This window comes from Gallus gallus, chromosome 3 (assembly GCF_016699485.2).
Source record: "Gallus gallus isolate bGalGal1 chromosome 3, bGalGal1.mat.broiler.GRCg7b, whole genome shotgun sequence".
NCBI lineage: Eukaryota > Metazoa > Chordata > Aves > Galliformes > Phasianidae > Gallus > Gallus gallus.
Window position 1 is genome coordinate 17,674,747 of NC_052534.1, and position 18,735 is coordinate 17,693,481.

The following is an 18,735-nucleotide window of genomic DNA, read 5'->3' on the forward strand; positions in this document are numbered from 1 at the left end:
TATTATTTATAGAATTCCACCATAAACAGTACATTGTTAGGATAGTCAAGATAGGCAACAGCTGCACAGAAACCTGACTTTGGAAAGGTATATGCTGCAGAGATGCACCACCTGGAGGTGCTTGTGAGAATAAAGCTGTTTTAATCTCTTCCAAGACTAGGCCAAAATGAGATCAGCTTTAAGTATTTTTAATGAATTACTTTTTCCCTTTCTATCTAGTAAGAACATCATCTTTCAGCTCAGCTCCATGAAGTCTAGAAACCATGTTTTGTTCATGTTGCACTCCCTGATGGTTCCCGGAGAAACAATATGGGGCTCACCACATCAACGGGCTGCTGCTGCTCCTTCTCTTCCACACTGTGTTCTTCCACAGTCTCACCATTTGCAAAATAAACAACCCTTGGAAGTTTTGTTCCGTCAAAAACTTCATTGTCCTCCTCATTCTTCTGGGAAGTAGTATCCTCCTCCTGCTCAACAAATGGTATCTACTGGGAGCACGGTTCTAGTGCAGTAGATACTGACGGTACAAGTCTATTCTTAAAATAAATAAATTAATATCAAGAGGACAAAATTCTGCATCATAGAGAAGGGTCAGAATCTCAGGAAATGCTATTTCAGGGCAGTGGAAGGGTGAACCAAGATGGAACTGCACATCAAAACCAGGAAATCCCTATGAGTAATTTACAGCATCATTACGTTCTCTTAAAGACAGGTGCACTTTTGTGTCACGTTGTTAATTCTTTATCTTTCTCTTGCTGTAAGGCAGCTAGGGAAAAATATACTTCCCAGTGTTTATACATGCAACTTGCTTACTGGATGAAAGCTGGAAGAATACAAAATGTACAACAGCAAACAAATTAGTGAAGTTAACACTGCTGTGTTTTGCAAGAGTAACGTCCCACATCTCATTATGGCAGAAGTTCAGTGTGGAGTTACCTTCTGAAGCTTCAAAGGCTATAAAAGTTCCAGCAGGCACATTTTGGAAACATATTTGACATCAATAAATTAAAAAGGAAACTCCACCTGTAGGAATTTACTGGGGACTTTTCATGGAATAAAGACAGATGCAGAAGAGGAGTATTTTTCAGGATAAATGAAGAACAAACTCTAGAACCTGTATAGTTAGTGATTTTGCAGATAAGCCACTCCTTTCACATAGACCTGCCTGGTAGCATTAGCAGCAACGCAACGCTGGTGGGAAATCAGGAAACCCAACCCTAAAGCTACAGGATGCAAGGACTGCTTGCATTTGAACTGGGGGTGGGTCCTGGCTATTTGCAAACTTTGTGTTAGACTAAGAACAGGTAAAAGAGAAACGAGAACAAGAAGAGGAGAGAAAGAAGAAAACACAAAACGTGTGTGTAAACTGCTATTGCCAAGGCAGGCGTTCAAAAAGGCAGTTGCTTTCTGCTTTACCACACAGCATTTAGCATAATTCCCTTAGGGTACTTTTTTCTTCCAGGAACCCAGTTAAACCCTCAGGGGGGGCTTGAAGGCACCAGCATGTGTTTACAAAGAAGCAAAAGAGCCAGCTATGCCTCTGAAAATAACACATTTGTTACCAAGTCATTTGCCACCTGCTGGCAATGTAGAGAAGCGTCCAGCAATCCCCACAGCATTAAAGCCCCTAACCGGAGCGTACAGAGAATATCCTGTGCTCTCACAGGAGTTGGCACTCACTAGGACTTTGTACAGGCACACAGAATCATGCTTAAATACTAAAAGCACACACACACACACACACACACACACACACTGCCATGAGGTGCTTCGTTATAATTACAATTTCTCTATGCACTCAATTAACGTAACTCCCACGGCCATACTACGAAGTATTCTCTGCATCATTATTACATTCATATTGAATTGAAGAAAGTGACGTTCAAAACTGATGCTGTTTCCTGCTACTATACTTAGTATTCTGAATGGCAAAACAAAATATGTTCAGGTGGTTTAAATATTCTGAAACTTGAGGTTATATACAAATGTACAAACCATGAAGCTGAAGATCGTACGGTGAACTGTCTGTATAAAATAAGGCTGCTTAGTTCATGCTCATCAGAACTGGTTTGACTGAGGTTTGATCAGAATACAGGCTTGCTTCTTATAGACTGAAATCCACGAGGGCCCAACCACCAAGGAGGTAAGCCTTCCTACATGAAGAGCTGATCCAGGGGCCCCCTGAGCTGCCAGGTGGTATTTGTTCAACTTCAGAGCATTGCCAGTGGAAAAAGACTTGAGTAAATTCAACCACCACAGTGGAAAAAACCTATATTTTGCAAACTCTAAACCTAGAGACAGATATCCACTACGAGGAGTATCTGACAACACCTGCTACTGCTGTGATAACACAATTAGCCTTAAAGATGGATTTTTAGTTTATTTTGTAAGGGATAAGTAATACACACGAACATGAGTTATGTTAATGTTGGAACTTCAGGCTAGATTGGAGTTAGATAGTAGGTGCAGGGACAAGGTGTAATGTATCAGCCCTCAGCCAGTACAAAGACACTTTCAGCTTCTCTGAACTCACATGGAACAGAGGGATTACTACCTCCTCTTGTGTTTCCTGAACACTGAAGACAGAGATAAGCTTCATGAGTTTATTTTATACATAGACAATTAAAAATACATTTTAGTAATGTTTCTCGTAGAAATCGTATCAATAGCACAGTAGTGAAATCAGTGCAACCAAACTAAAAGGATAGGAAGGAATATTTACAGTCATGGTATTGGACTAAAATTGCAAGATCAGGAATTCTAAAGTGCAAAGGTGACTAAACCCTACGCAGATACAGGTATCTGTTTTCTTGCTTATACTATGAACCAGCACCATCATTACAGACACACCACTTATTCATGCTGAACCATCAGGTGATCAATATTATCCCTAGGCTGACAGGCAAAACTCCTCTACTGAGTTCAGTGAGAGGTGGGCATCAGCATACGAGGGCCAAACACAGACCTTTAGTTCTAGGAGCCTCACGCGCTGGGCAGAGATTAACTGCTCTCAACCCAGAAACACAGAACATGGAAGAAGTGTATTAGAGGTATTTAAATATAAATCTTACAAATAGCTTAGTAGTTTGATTTATAGAAGATTAAAGACAATCAATACATTTTAAAAGGATGAAGTAGAGGGCCCAGCACTCAGTATTTTATTCAGTTGCAGTTTTGTCCTGTCTCAGACCGAGCACGAGTTTATAAAGACTATTTACACCAACACCATTTGAAGATTTAACCAGCAGAGCTTCTAAACCAGAGAGGGGCCACACAAATAGGCTCTTGCAGCAAAAGAATATTAAAAAGTCATTTTTTAAAATACCTCACTCTTAAATTGAAGGAACACGGCTGCTAGGTTTCTAAATTTCCTGAAACTCTCAGTCAATTTACCTATATTCTTGAGCACATTCAACGGGCAATCTATATATTATTTACAGTAATCCTTGCCACCATCCAACAAAACCAAAGAGAGAACTGCTCACTGACTGACCACACTCTCTACTTTGCACACTAAGCAGTCTCCAGTTCCTTATTCTTGGGCAAAACTATCCAATGTTCACCATAGGATTTTAACTAGGAGTAAACAAAGTTGCTCTTGAAAAGCAACACATGTTAAGTGAATTAGCTTGTTCCATTAGTCTATTTTTAAGCTACTACATCATATTTACCGAAACAGCAATGGCATAAGAAGTTACACGGCTAGGCTTAAGTAATGCCATAATCTGACACAATCCACTTGGTTATGCTCTCAACTATTTACAATAAACTTGATTCAAACAAACCACTTGGTTGAAGACGACGTCCAAAGAATTAAGAATTACAAGTCCTTACAATCATCTTCCCTAAGCAGTTGTTTGGGAATGATTTAGTCATGGTTTGTTCATCTTAAGATATTTATACACTGAAATACACCCATGGTCAAAGTTACACTGGAAACGAGTCCTGGCATCTACATGTGCATTAGCAGACAAAGGTAAGTCTGTGCCACAGAGCATAGCACATGGAGAGGGAGGGGAGAAGGAAAAATAGAATGCAGTCTTCTAAAAAGCAAATTGATTGGGCTGGGACATATAAATATTGACACACAGAGACTTCTTAAGAACAACGAGCAACTAAAAAAACGCATGATTTTGAAATGGAGTTTACTGCATCTTGATCCTTAAAGGCAGCAGGCTAAGCAAATTCAGATGACTACAGCTGTAATAAGCTTTGTAGAAGGATTAAAAAATCTGCTTTGGCAAAATAGTTCCATGCTCCATTTTGGCAAAATTTAAGCTTTTTTTTTTTTAAAAACAATGCAAGACATCTAAAAACCTCAGCCAATCAGTTACAAACAGATCTGAGTATCTTCTCAAAATATACTCCAATTACTTCTTAGCATTGGAAGAAAATAGACCTACTTTGGACATAAATCCTTCTTGATAGTTATTATCTCTACCCATATAAGCCCTTAAAGAATAGAAGCTTCTTCCAAAGAAGCAACTCAGTTGATTTTATGCTTATTTTTGTGTACAGACCTGGCAGAAAGAAAAAAATCTATCAATGGAAGGTGCAAGTTCTGCATTTGATTCACCACAATAGCCAGTATTAGATCCTCTTTGCCTTTTACAGCAATGAATTCTGCACTTTGGTCCAATACCTTGGGAAGAGTCTTGGGGCTCATATTAACCTCATCACAAGGATTTAGTTCCACAGGCCTTCAAGGAGCTACGCTCCAGCTCTATAAACTAAGTTACACTGGTCCAATGGAATGTTGAAAATAAAAAAAAATACTGAATTACACCACAGTGGAAAGAGAACCAATCCAGACAGTACAATGCAAAGAACATTTTTACAGCATACGTCATGTTAAGTGCACATGCCATCATGTTTTCCTGAAATGGGAACATTCTCAAGCTCAATTTCCTTCTCAGGTAGAGTTAAATGCAGTAACTAGTATCTAGAGACTGCAAGGCTCTCACTTCAATACACGCACTGTATTTTTTTTTTCCTCTTACAACAAATTGGAAAGCTGCAGTTCTGTTGACATGGGTGGTGGTGAACGCTCAGTACTAAAGAATGCTATCACATTTTCCACAGTAGGCAGATACAGAAAAAGCAAGTTCTGCAAAATACTTTCTCAGTCTTGACTGAGCTCAGCTTTCAGCAAAATCTCTTCAAAAGGAGCTGATTTGAATGCACTACTGCAAAAGCTGAGATACAGCACTGTTTCCAAATAGCATAAAGGAAATCCAGAGCTTGGTTTCTCAGCTGTTCTTTCAGCAATTCATCCAATCTCACCTGTTATCCTAACAGTTTCTTTTAGACATTACCTATAAGGAAACGCAGCATCTTAGTTACCATTCTACTACCTTATGCATTACAACTTCATATATTTAAACAGCTTTTCTAGTGCCAGGAGATTTCAAATATCTGCAGCTTTCAAAGTTACCAGCACTTTAAAAATTCAAAAGCTATGAATGAATGATGTTGCAATGCATCACTTTCAAGCATTTCCTTATTACTTGCTGCATTACTTTCACATACAATGTGATTGTAAAGGATTTTAATTAAGGACAGACAAGCTAAAGTGCATCACCACAAATTCTTACACAAGAACCTTAATCTAGAGAGGAAAGAACAGAGGCTCATAGTTTCAGAAGAATATACATTGTGCTCCAAATATGCAAAACTTAAGGTTTTCCAAGTCCTGGGAAATACCAGAGGGTGAAATACAGAACCTACATTTTCTTCACTCACCGCAATTAAGTGAATTGTAACACGGCAAGATGCTAAGCCTGTATGACAAACCTGAATAAATATAACTTCTCATGCAAACTTCAGTTTGCAGAATGCAACGTTATATAGCATATATCTTAATGGAAAATCCTCAAGCATTACAATCATGATATTTCCTTTGCTACTTGTGGGTAGAAACCCACAAAAAGAAACTCTCCAGAGGCACAATAGGAACCTTTAAGCCCATTCATTCTATGATACCCCACTAAAACTAAAAATAAGTCAGATATAAATAAACTGCTAGAAATGTGTCACACTCTTAAGCAAGATAGATGCATACTAACAAAAGTAAGCTATTTTAGTCTTCTAAATTAAAAAAGAAGAACCAGAAAAAGGGAGATCAGGAATAAAAGCCCTGGAGTCCAATTAATACAGTTTCACATGAATTCAAAGCACCTATGGCACTTAAGAAATCCGGCATCCACTGTCTTTTTGAGGCTTTATATCTGGTTCCTTCAGAGGCTTTACTTCTTCATCTGGTTTTGGTTTAGCCTGTGAACAAGAAGAAAAAGAAATTAAATACCACAAGTACAAACCACTGGGTCCCCACAGCATTCAAGCAGTGCTAACTTACATATCCTCATCTAACAGCTCTCCCTCTTCTCAAGGCTAAAGACTTCGAGCAAAGATGAGAGAAAAATATTGACTATTACAGCATCTTTCAATGAATCATTTTCTTAAAAGGATCTTTCTATAGCGTTCTTTCCCATATCATCTCAGCACCTTATACACATTAGACAATTTCTTCTTATTCAGGACTTAGGAAAATATAATCCCTATTCTCCAGTAGCTGATAGTGTGGCAGAGAGATTAACCAACTCGTCTCCTTGCACAGGGGAAACATGAGCTCAGGTCATAGCTGCACGTCTAAGTCTTTTCCTACTGAGGAGGGAAACATTATACAAGACTAAAATAGCAATTTATTATAGACAGAATAAAGCTAATGGGAAAGAAAAATATATAAGATTATCTTACAGTGTCATCCTTTGGTCTCTTGGTGAGATCAAATGCAGCAAGTGTTTCAGGAGTCCAGTGTGCATTCAAGGCAGGAAATTCAAAAGGAACAGGCTCCACTAAGCCATAGTTTGCTTTCAGTTCCAGCTGGGGAGCCTCTGCAGGCACCTTCTGAAAATAGCTGAAATAGAATACAGTAATGTATTGAAAACAACACATTCTATCTGCAAGTTTCATTTGCAATTCTAAAGAAAAACAATCCAGGTTTTCACAGCACTACACTCATACTGTTTCATGAAGGCATCATCCAGCGCGCATTCTGTCAGCAAGATTTGCAACAAAAGCAGTTCCTTCTTGGTACTGTTCATCCTCAAAGAGCCAGGTGGGTTCACACCCGTCCTTCCCAGTGCTTAAATGAGAATAACAACTTTTGTCCAGAAAGATCTTTAAAAAACAACCTGAAAATATTTCCCAAGAAAAACAAAGAGGGCAGCTCTTTCTCCACTATTGCAAGACTAACCTTAATGTGCCACACTGCATATTAGCAGCAACACTGCAACAGTCACAAAGACTTGATACAGTGCAAAGCCTGAGTGAGGGTATAAATCTACCCTTGGCAAACTAAAAATAGTTGAAAACTGCCTATTACCAATACACGTTACCTTAGTTCCTGTGCTGCAGCAGAGCTCTGTGGCAGGCACACCACCCCAGCAGCCCTTGGTTATCTAGTTTCCTTTCCTATTTGCAGTTCAGTTTGGCATATTTGACAATCCTTTTTGTTTAGTCAATCCCCCTACCACACTGGTCTTCAAATACTGTAAAAAGGGGAATAAACCTACTGTAGAATACTATATTCATAAGAGAAGAGAGAAGGAGAAAGAAGTCATCAAGAGAATTCTAAAGCAAAGGTAATCTTGCTATTTTAAATCACTACTTCAAACTCTTTCTTGGAAAGAGCATGAGCTGACAGAGTTTTATTGATAGTATTAATTAGACTTCTAAAGCTCCTAATATCTTCATGAAAGTATACTCTTCATGGAAGGCAGGACTGTTTCGTCTTCCCACTAGCATATCAGAATCAGCCACCAGTCTTGTCGATTTCCCCTCTGTTCTCCTCTGTCTACTAGATCCCATCACAAGGGAAGAGGGCACTAAAGCAACACAGCAACCACTGCAGGACTTTCTCCTATGTAGAAGGAACAAAGTGGCTGTGGAAAAAAGGAAGGAATCGGCTTAGCCTCTCCAGTATGTCAGTCTGACCTACGCAGAAAGAGTGGTAGCACAGACCCATACAAGTCTGGTAAGAGGAAAGAAAACAAAACAAAGAAAACTGCAATTCTGTAAACTACACAGAATCACAGAATCACCAAGGTTGGAAAAGACCCACAGGATCACGCAGTCCATCCATCCACCCATCACCAATGTTTCTCACTAAACCACATCCCTCAACACAACGTCCATATGTTCCTTGAACACCTCCAGGGTCGGTGACTCCACCACCTCCCTGGGCAGCCCATTCCAGTGCCTGACCACTCTTTCACACCTTATGCTCTATCACAGAGTAAATGTTATTTTGCAATTCTTACAATCTCATCCTGAAAAACAACAGCAAAAAAAAAAAAACCAAAAAGCAGCAGATAAGATATTAACAGGCCATACAGAATATTGTACCAATCCCAAATTACTTACATGAATCCATTCTCTCTCTGGCATTTTTCAAGTGTGTTCTTAATCAAACTTCCTAATTTCCTAAAGAAGAGATGTCCAGAAGGTTTGGCAGTAGTCCCAGGCCCTTTGGTTTCTCCATATTCTTTGCACAATGCCTCAGCCTTAGCAAAAACTGTGCAAGAAAGAAATGTAATAAAAATCAGTTACATCAGTCTGCTATATGACAGTTCTGATCTACACTGCTTGAGCTTTAAGGACATCAGACTCTATTCAGTCTTCTTACTTCCCAGAAACAAAAATAAACTAAAAGGCAGCACTTCCAGCCAAGATTTGCTGCATCCAAAAAATGACTAAGAACAGAAAAAGAAAAAAGTTCTTTTTTTTTAGTAGATAGAAGCAGGGAAACATTCTTACTTTTGGGGCAACATGTGACAGTAAGCTTGAAAACTGTGAAATATCGTAGAGAACAAGAATAAACATGAAGGTATCCATGCAGAGCTGACACTCAAACAATACTTAATACAGAGTTAGAAAAGAAGCACTCGTATCTGAATGGCAGGGACAATAAAAAACACAGTACCTGTATTACCACAAGTAATCCAATTCAGTTTGTTCATACTCTACTCTTTTTCACAATTTTTAAAAGTTTTTAATTGGATTATTTGAGCATTTTTACACTTTGTGGTAAAGTTAAGCAGTGCAGGCCACTGGGATACAAAAGAAAAAGCCACCTGTCTCTATATGATACAGTATGAACAGCATCCCTGTATTTGTGTGCTGGATTTTAACCAGGTAAAGGATAAAAGCTTAAGTTTACAAGAACAAAACCCCTCCACAATATAGAAAAATAAAGGGGGGTTGTCATCAGATCCTATAATCCAGTCTCAGTCACACTTACATTTTTCTGATTCTTGGAGAGATCTAATTGCTTCCCCACATTTATCACTGGCCAGTAAAGTTTGTCCATGGTAACAGTATGCCTAATGAGAGAGGACAAAAATCGTTATCAGCATCACCAGGCACTTCCCACATCAATTCACTTCTGTCCTTCCTTACATCAGTTGGCTGTCTTGGAAGCTGCCATCCCCTGCAGACAGCTGACAATTTGGGAATGCAAGGCAAAGCAGCACTCACTGATGACTAAGCACATTTACTTTGACCAACACAGTTCAACACAAACACTTGAGCTGGGTCTAAAGCAAGATGTGTCACATCTAGCCACGAGCATCCTGGAGCTTCATGAAGGCTTTCAAACCATAAGTAGCAGTATATAGTCTAGTTCACATCTCTGCTTCACTGTATCAGTACACAGCATTAAATCCCATCCCAGAGTGAGGGGGAACTCCAGTAAGTTTACAAAGACTTTGAGAACTTTCAGTTCCAACTCCACAACCAGATCATGTGCTGTGACAGGCTACAGGAAGTAACCAGCACACTGAGCAGCTGATAATCTGAGTGCTACTACACTAACAGATCAGTCACATCAAAAAGGACATTACTTGGAATGGCACTTAACATTTGATGCAGTTTCCTTCAGGACTTGCAGAAAAGATGAGCAGCTCTGAATTATACCTAGTACCAGATTTTCATACATAGAATGGAAAACGAGTACTACACTCAACCTGTTTTGCATCAACAGTCACAATAAGCTCCACACTGAGGAAATTCCACCTGGTTCAGCAGAAACACTTCAAATGCAACCAACACTGCAGAGTGTCTCTTCACAGCATGGAAACAAAGTCAAGGCAATATGTAAATCCCACTCTCTCAATCCAGCCCACAGACAACATTAAGAACTGTGAGTTATATCAACGAAGTACTTACGTAAGCCATATAGAAACAGGACTTCAAGTTTAAGTACTTCCTCCATTTACCTGCATAGGTTGGATCCAAACTGGATAACGTTTGATCTGAAAATATGTATGTAAAGTTACAGTTTAAAACATATTCAAAAAGGAAATACCCCCAACCCTACTCAAAGATCAGCATTCAAACCTAGCAACAGATCTTAACTATGAAGTAGCTGGAAATCAATGGCAGATTATTCCTGCAGAAGCACAGAGAAGCTATGAGAAAAACAGAAGCATGCAGTTTACTAAGCTATCATGCTGTTATCCCTAGAATCCCTGAAAGAGCTGCCCACTGAGCCTGGAAGGTTAATTTTACAAAGAATCTTTAGGCAGCACTTCAAAGTTTGCTCCTAGGTCAATTTTAAGGAGTGACCTACAGGTACCTACATACATTACAGTACTCTCCCCCTCACATCGACTCATACCTTTTGCACTTTTGCCACCCATCCTCACAAGGCCACAGGTCAGCTTGCTCATCTGTGCAGATGTACACAATCAATCCACTACAGGGTTGACTGTCCGCATCGTACTTCACTGCCCAAAGACAGCTGAGCATAGTTCACCTCCATCAACCCCTTGTTTGTTGTTACTGCATAATCTCATCATTCTGTCTTCCCTCCACTCACCAGTATTTCCCCACCACTAGCTACAGAGAAAGATTCTCCCAAAAACAAAAGCTCTTATCAGAAAGCATTTGTTACAGCACTACCTGAAGCCACAAATGCACTAAATAGAAAACTAAATACATGAAGCTTATCCGCTGAGAAATAGCATTACTTTTGCAATTAACAAGTGGTTGAGGCACGTCTGCTGGCAATAACACATACACCAGGTCACTAAGGATACAAAACAAGACACTTACCAGCTTTCTGGTAGAAGTTAGCCGTCTCATAAGCAAGGGCAGCTATTAGACCTGGATTGTGTTTCAGCTCAATAGCCCGAGCAATTGTCACTGAAAAAAAAATCCCACACTATGGTATAAAGCCTAATTAAAAACATCACTCCACATTAGTAGAGGCATTTAGCATTTTAAAGCCCCTATATGAGCAGAAAACAAATACGTTCAAGCTGCAGGATGAAGATGGTTTTTTGAGCAGACCAACTGCAAGTTAATGGGAAAGCTGGAAGAACTGTTAGTCTAAAGACTAACCAGTGAACTGCAAATATTTTGAAGAAAAAGGACAGGGAACTTATGTTAGGCAAGCACAAGGGAGACTGCATGAAAGATGATAAAAAAAAAAAGGGAAGGAATGTTTCACATAAGTTCTTCCAAATTAAATTTGTAGTATCAGACTGATTTGGGGCATTTCCTCCTATAATTGTAACCTATGCTTCATTAAAAGCAACCCTCCTCATTAAGCCAAAGACCTTCAGTAGAAGGAAAAAAAAACCAGCATTGCTGCAAAACAGACTTCGAAGGACATAACAGAAACCCACAAAGGCTGTCACTTCCCACCCCAATAAACAAGTATATCTCAGAATACCTTCTTGAGCTTCAGCTTGGCACTGGATGATGTAAGAATCTATAAGTCGAGCTTCCAAATCTCTTCCTTTTTCTACAGGTGTAATCAATTTTGGAATATGACATTCCTAGGTACAAAGAAAGCCTCTAAGTCAGTTTAGGCTCAATGTCACTGTTGTCAATGCGAAGCACATCCTTTATTCTTAAAACAACAGAACGCTCAGTGAAGGCCCCAAACCAGCTGGCTGTACTGTTGCAGGTACCAGTGGGTAGACAGACTGACTACTCTTCCATTGGGAAAAAGGGACTGAGCAACAGCAAAATATATTAACACACTTCTCTTCCCTGAATCACCCAGGCAGCGCGAGGTATTTGCTTACTCTGTAACCTTGTCAGAAAAGCAAAGGCTTTTCTAAGACAAAAAGTACTCAGAGACAGACAACAAAGACAGTTTTTCTACCTTCAAATGCTTAAAAATCCCAGCTGCTATCTTCAGGCTTCTGTGAACATCTTTTGCTTCATCTTCTGTTATACTAAGAAAGGACAAAATATAGAATTAATCACTAACATTTTAGCTAGAAAGGACCTAAGTGTCATTTAGTGTCACCTCCAGCTTTGGAACAGAACTACAGGCAACAGCTGACCAGGTCAGTTATGGTTTTGTCTAGCTGCATCTTGAAGCTTAAATTGAGAGTTCCCTGTAACTCATAACTAAGTAACTTGCCCCAGTGCTGCGCTACTCTCATACTAAAGAGCTTTGTATAGTGTTCAGGCATTAAAAAAAATACATGAAATAGAACTCACTTGAAGAAGGAACAAAAAGAAACATTTGACTTTTAAGTAAAGGGGAGCCTCAGTGTTAAAAGACAAAGCATTAAAAATCTGCAGGGCTGAGAGTTAGCAGAGCTGTGATATTAAGAATCTGAACTTTGTACTTAGGTATCTAGAGCAGGAAGGATGAAGGGTTTACACACAATTTACACTTTCTCTACGCCATAGCCTAATGATATTAATGCTATTTGTTCATCAATAGCAGAAGGGACTGAAGCACATTCTGATGTTAAAAGCACATAAATGAAGATGAACCATCTCCTTGAGCTCCTCTTGTCTCCATTACACATGCTCCACAGCAGTCAAAATTCTGAACCTACTGATTTTTGCTGGAATATTGCTGCAATACAATTACTAAGAAAAGCAAAACACTTACTCCTCTTTTCCAGCGAGTCTCGATGCATATTTTGTGTACCACAGAGCTACATTAAAACCCATGGAAACCAGTTCAAATACTGCATCCTGCTGGGCACTAAAGAAAGAGAGAAATAAGAACAACAACCCCCTCAAACAATTTCATGTTTTCCATTTTGTTCTGACAAACTCTCTCTGCTGATAGTTTTCAGCAGAGGTAGGCATTTCTCTCCACAAGCCAACAATTCCCAGTTCAGACATTTCTACTTGCTGAACTGCCTAAAAGACACTTCAGCTTTTACTTATTCCCCGTAAGAGTTCATAATTTTAACTTTCTGTGTTCGGATGCCTACCCATACCACTTGGGAACTTTTATTTTAAAACAGTAACTCGAGATTTGTTTAGTTTTGGGTGTGGCTGACATTTTTTCTTTTTCTTCTTTTTTTTTTTTTTAATTGCACATTTTGTGGAAAGCTTTGCTCTGGAATGTCTACTTTAAAAGTTGTAGCTGCTAAGTTAATAAGTCAGAGCCTATTACATCTCTCTCCAGCGAATGTTATTGCAAGTATTTATATAACTGCAGTCAACTGGCATGCACAACTAGCAGGAAGCTTCCAAAGCTAAAAACACAGAATCATAGAATCACAGAATGGTTTGGGACCCTTAAGACCATTTAGTTCCAACCCCCTGCTATAGGCAGGGACACCTCCCTCTAGACCAGGTTGCTCACAGCCCCATCCAGCCTGGCCTGGGCAGCCCGTGCCAGCGTCTCACCACCCTCAACACAGCCTTTGAAAAGACTGCAACTTGCAATCCTAAATCCAATATAGCTTAGGTACTAATCATTAAAAAGAAAGGTGTGAGGGTGGGGAGAATAATGCTGGCACCAGAACAAATGTTTACCTCCATGACAAAAGCCTGACCAGCAGATTGCCTTCAAAGGGTAATAGTAACTTTGAGAAAGTGAAGCACAACTTCTAAATAAAGCACGACTGATTTGGAAGCATGGTTATACAACATGATTGCCTACGCTATCAAGAGATGATTAAGGGGATCAAGAGTAATCCATGAGGTCCTCTCCAGATCTACATTCCTACTTAAAACAGCTGCTTTGTTTGCACTAGGAGTATATATACTAGGAGTTTCAAAGGGAAAGAACAAAAGTCAGACCTTGATCATCATCTGGACTTCTATAAAAAAAAAATTTAGAAGACAGTGGAGCAAAATGAAAAAGTTTTAAATTGCAGTAAACTATGCTTTCATACTCAGGTTCTTTTCTGCACTGCATTAGCCAACTGCACATATAGTTTGTAAACAAACTAAAACACTGTGGGGTCTTTTATCATTAACAAGCAGTACCATAAAGCCAACAGGTGCTTCAGAACACCTATTACAGTATGGCAACTAGGAAAAATGCAAAGCAACAAATTGTTGGAAACTACCTCTTGTCCAAAGTTCTGTTACATGTTCAAATTCTAATTCATCTGTGCTGTCATATGTGCACATATGTAATGGAGCAACAGAAAATAGCTGCATATCACGCAATCATAAAAGCATACATACCATGGAACGTGTCCCTGTAATGTGTCTGTCCACTTGAAATTCTGAATATATCGCAATTTGCATTCCTGGGAAGAGTCATCCAGTGAAAGGATAAAACCTATAGAATAAAAGAAAATGATTTAAAAAAACAACAGTACTGACAGCCAATTCCAAAATAAAGAACAGAAAGAAGTAACGAAGGAACAAGAACTGGTGAGAATAAAAATAAAGGAATGTTTATTGCTGTACTGCTCAAAACACGTTACCTCCTGAGACTTTTGTTCCTCAGTATCTTGAGAAGAAGACTTGAAAAACACCAACTGGCTACCAGAAGAAAATCTCTGCACACCAGGTTACCAGCTCACACAATTAGGAAATGATTTGGGTTGGAGATCTTTAAAATATCACCTCATCCAATCCCATACTATAGGCAAGGGCATCTTTCATTAGGTCAGGTAGCAGATCTTCAACTCAGCAAGCCTTCACAGCTCAAGAAAAACCTTGCACGTACCATATAGTGACTAGCTGGGAGTTTGACTGAGCTGGGTACAGGATACTTATGGCTGCTCCCTACTACTGTAAAAATGATAAGTAAAGTCCAGGAAAAGCTGTTTGGTCAACAGGGAGAGAGAAAAGGACTTACAAGCATGGATTTACCTAATCATCTGCTACCCTATCTCCCCGGCTACAAGAAATTGCCTCTTTGTGTCCAACTGCCCAGAAAGCAGTCATCAGCAATATGGACCTTGTTGCAATTGGACAGATGAATACAACAGGAAAGGTATTACAACAAAAGCGTGATGACAAAAAGACCAACACAATGGAGAGGTGCTATAAAGAGGAGGTGCTTTGACCTTGACAGACTTGAAAGGTGGGCCCAGGTGAACCTAATGAGGTTCAACACAGCAAAGTGCAGGGTTTTGCACTTGGGCTGGAGGAACCCCGGGCATCTATACAGACTGGAAGGAGCAGTCCTTGAGAGCAGCTCTGCAGAGAAGGACCTGGGGGTCCTGATGGATGACAAACTTAGCATGAGCCAGCAGTGTGCTCTTGCAGCTTGGAAAGCAAATGGTATCATTTGCTCAATTACTCAAGAGACTGAGGAAACTACACCAACTTGAGCTGCTTCCCTTTCCACCGACTGAAGGAGAACTAAGTTTTCATCAATCATCTGATTCCTGTAAATATGACCCTAAATAACTTGTCTCAGAGTTTTCAAAAAAACTGCTAAGAGAAAGTTATCAAAACATTGGCAGGAGGAGGGTGTCAAGGGAACATGCCAACTACTGAAAATAAGAACCTAGGGCAGAAGCATAAGTTTGCAAGAAGTTCTATTACTTAGTATTACATCAACCAGGAGTTTACACTGAAGAGTGACTCTTATTAACTAAGCCATAGATCCAATTTATACTTCAGGAGCAATTCACCACACTGTCAGAAATGTCACTTTCTTCTCCAACAGGAAGCAGAATGAGGATAAAAGCAAGAGGATAAGACAGCCAACGCTGTCTATTCAGGGTGAAAAAGAACACAGAAGCTTGCACAAAGGGCCTAGCAAGTGTTTGTGACTGGCATCAAGCACGGAACCCATGAAAATACTCTCCTTCCTGAGAAGTGCAGAGTTTCACATAAGATTACTTCAACACAAGTTCAAAGAAGCATTATTAAAACTCAAACTACATACTTGTATGTATGCACTTCTGCACGTTCCTACCTTGCAAGAGGGAAAAATACAAGTCGGTTGCGTTCTTCATCATCTCTGGATTACAACTCAAGTCTGTAAACAGCTCCAGCAGCCGTGTTCGAGATAATCTCAAGTCACTGCATGGGGAAGGGAAAAAGAAAAAAGAAAACTAAGAAGCTCTACCTAAGAGCATGCTGTTGAACCCACCCACGTTACCACCATTCTTTTAGCTAAGGAAATTAAAATCAACATTCAGTTCAGCTACCTTAACACAAGGAAAGGTATTCTGAAAGAAAGATGCCAATAAACACAGAAAAGTCTTCCCTTCACCAGTGGATACTTAAGGTTGATTCTCTTTGTTAATAGCACAATCTATTATAGACAGATAGCAATGAATAACAGCAAATAAATTATTGATTATCTACAAATTTTATCACATATTAAAATGAATAATCCTTTATCTGCCAAGAGGTTATGTGCAAGTGGAGGAAAGAGCAGTACCAAGCAGGAGCATTCATCAACATAAGAATGGGGTGAACGTATAAAGAAATAAGAATAGATCTGCAAAATAAAGTGTGGTCTCTTTTTGTTATATTCCTGACTACAATAGAACACTTATGCCTTATTCACTTACAGAGTAATCTTTTGCAGAGGAATGCACAGTCATCAGAAAGACAAAGAAATGTTTAGTCTTTTGCCTCTATATTATTACAATAGGTCTTGCTATACACTAAGAAACTTGAAAACTGGATAATTGGTCCTTTGTAACTAAGTGTTCAGTGCTATCAGTGTTTTATTGTCTCTCAGCCTACACATTTCTAGTTATCTTCAAAACAAAATTAGAAGAATAATCACTATTTTTAAAGACATCCTCCAAACAGAGAGGGCTGAAGTTGATTACAAGCACACTTACTTGCAAATCTTTGACGAAGCTGGAGTGGTAGCTACCCCATAATAATTGAACTGAACAGGAGCTGTAGCCTTCAAAGGGTTGCGATGAAACCAGTGAGTCATTTTCCTCCCGTAATGTTGTTTACACCAAATCTGAAGTGTGGAAAGAAAAGAACAGCTGTAAGAACACATACAGCTGAGGTGCTTCTCAGTTCACAGAAATGTATTTCAAGTGCAAACAATCAGAACTTGAAAAGTCACATGTACAATTACGCAAAATATTTTTTTTCCATTTGAAACACTAAGCCTTCACCACCCATGTACTTAGTTTAAGAATTTCATTCTCTTAGAATACCTACTTTTTATGAGACAACTATTTCTCTAAGAGAAAAAAAAGCTCTTAGAAAATAGAACTTATAAAATAGAACTTTTGTTCTATATTACTGCATATTTTCTTACTCAAAACAATTGTTACCTGCTATGTAAGGTTAAATATTTCCCATGCCATTTACAGATTATATGGTAACCATTGAGTCACGGCCTGAACCACTGATTGAGCACCTGGGAGAAAGGACTGGGCCAGCCCTGGGAGCACAGGTGAAGGCAACTAAGCTGTGTGACTGGAAGGGGTGGAGCCTGGCTGCACCTCTCCTAAACCCCATTTAGGGGCTGAATGCTGCTAGAGAAGGATTTCTGGTTGGAGATTCCTTCCTTGTGGAGTTTTCCCTGAAGGCCTCCATCTTCAGAGACAGTTGAGTACTTTTCCTTTGCAATGCTTTCCCTTGCACGAGTCCCTTTGTCATTACACTTCCTGTATCACCATTCTACTGTGTTGATCTTTCTAATTGTTACACAGGTGTATCTCAATTCACTGACATCATTACATCAGAGGTGTTAAAGAGATGTTGACATGTGACACTGAAGGATATGGGTTACAGGTTTTCAAGATCTCAGGAGGTTTTCAGGCTGTAACAGGATGAAGCCCTGAGCACCCTGCTCTAACTCCACAGCTGATGTTGGACTGGAAACCCCCTTGGGACCTCCCCAACCCAAACAACCTTATGGTCTGTTTTGGGGCTGTAAATTCCCTATTCTAAAACACCATGCAGCTTAGCTGAAACCCGTGAGGCCTGCAGAGAAAGCAACTTCTTGCTGTATCTCCTAGAGCCCAGGCCTTCGGGAGGGACCAGAAAGTTCCTTGTCTGTGACCTCTTTGTGACTGCCCAGCTGCTCGTTGGTTACCTCGGGGTTCACCCAACCCCACAGTGGCCGTTCCCAGCGCGGGAAGGCCGTGCGCTGCCCGGCCCCACACAAGGTGGGCTCACTCAGGTAAGGGAGCGCTCTGGGCACCGCCCCCGCCCCCAGCAGCACGGCGGCCCGCCGGCAGAGCCCCGCTGATTGTTCACCGCCCCAACGCCAGCGGAGGCGTAGGGCCGGCCAGGCCGCACGCTCCGGCAGCAGGCCCGCGCCGTAACAGCCCTACCGCCGCTTCGGCTAGTGGCTGACGAAGGGAGGGGGACCTACGGGAGCCCCGCTACTCACCCGGGACCCTTCTACCGGGAGCGGCGGGGCCCAGAGAAGAGGAGCGATCCCCGCCCGGGCGCTACAGCTCGGTCTCAGCGGCGGCGGCGCCCTGCGCGATCACGTGACCGCCGCCATGACACGTAGCGAGGCGGAAGCAGCCTGACGCGTAGCGCTTCTGCCTCGGTAGCGATGGC

The 18,735-nt window shown here is 40.4% G+C and overlaps 1 protein-coding gene across 1 annotated transcript; it reads right to left on the reverse strand.

The window, feature by feature from the left end:
- Positions 1–2,589: 2,589 nt before the first annotated feature.
- On the reverse strand, positions 2,590–18,660 carry BROX (BRO1 domain and CAAX motif containing). The gene is made up of 13 exons (XM_419397.8): positions 18,560–18,660; positions 17,040–17,170; positions 16,157–16,263; positions 14,464–14,560; positions 12,923–13,018; positions 12,176–12,248; positions 11,738–11,843; positions 11,116–11,205; positions 10,228–10,313; positions 9,302–9,383; positions 8,425–8,575; positions 6,757–6,916; positions 2,590–6,273 (listed from the first exon to the last, which is right to left on the reverse strand). Exons 2-13 carry the CDS (start codon positions 17,138–17,140, stop codon positions 6,187–6,189), a joined length of 1,236 nt encoding a protein of 411 aa, XP_419397.1. The 5' UTR covers positions 17,141–17,170; positions 18,560–18,660; the 3' UTR covers positions 2,590–6,186.
- Positions 18,661–18,735: the final 75 nt, after the last annotated feature.

Excerpts from the sequence above, each read along its gene's own strand:
- BROX (XM_419397.8), bottom strand. The coding sequence starts at position 17,140 with ATGACTCACTGGTTTCATCGCAACCCTTTGAAGGCTACAGCTCCTGTT. Across the intron at positions 14,561-16,156 it reads GTATTTTTCCCTCTTGCAAG|GTTTTATCCTTTCACTGGAT; the intron begins GTAGGAACGTGC and ends TTTATTCTATAG. Across the intron at positions 6,274-6,756 it reads AGAGACCAAAGGATGACACT|GCTAAACCAAAACCAGATGA; the intron begins GTAAGATAATCT and ends TCTTGTTCACAG.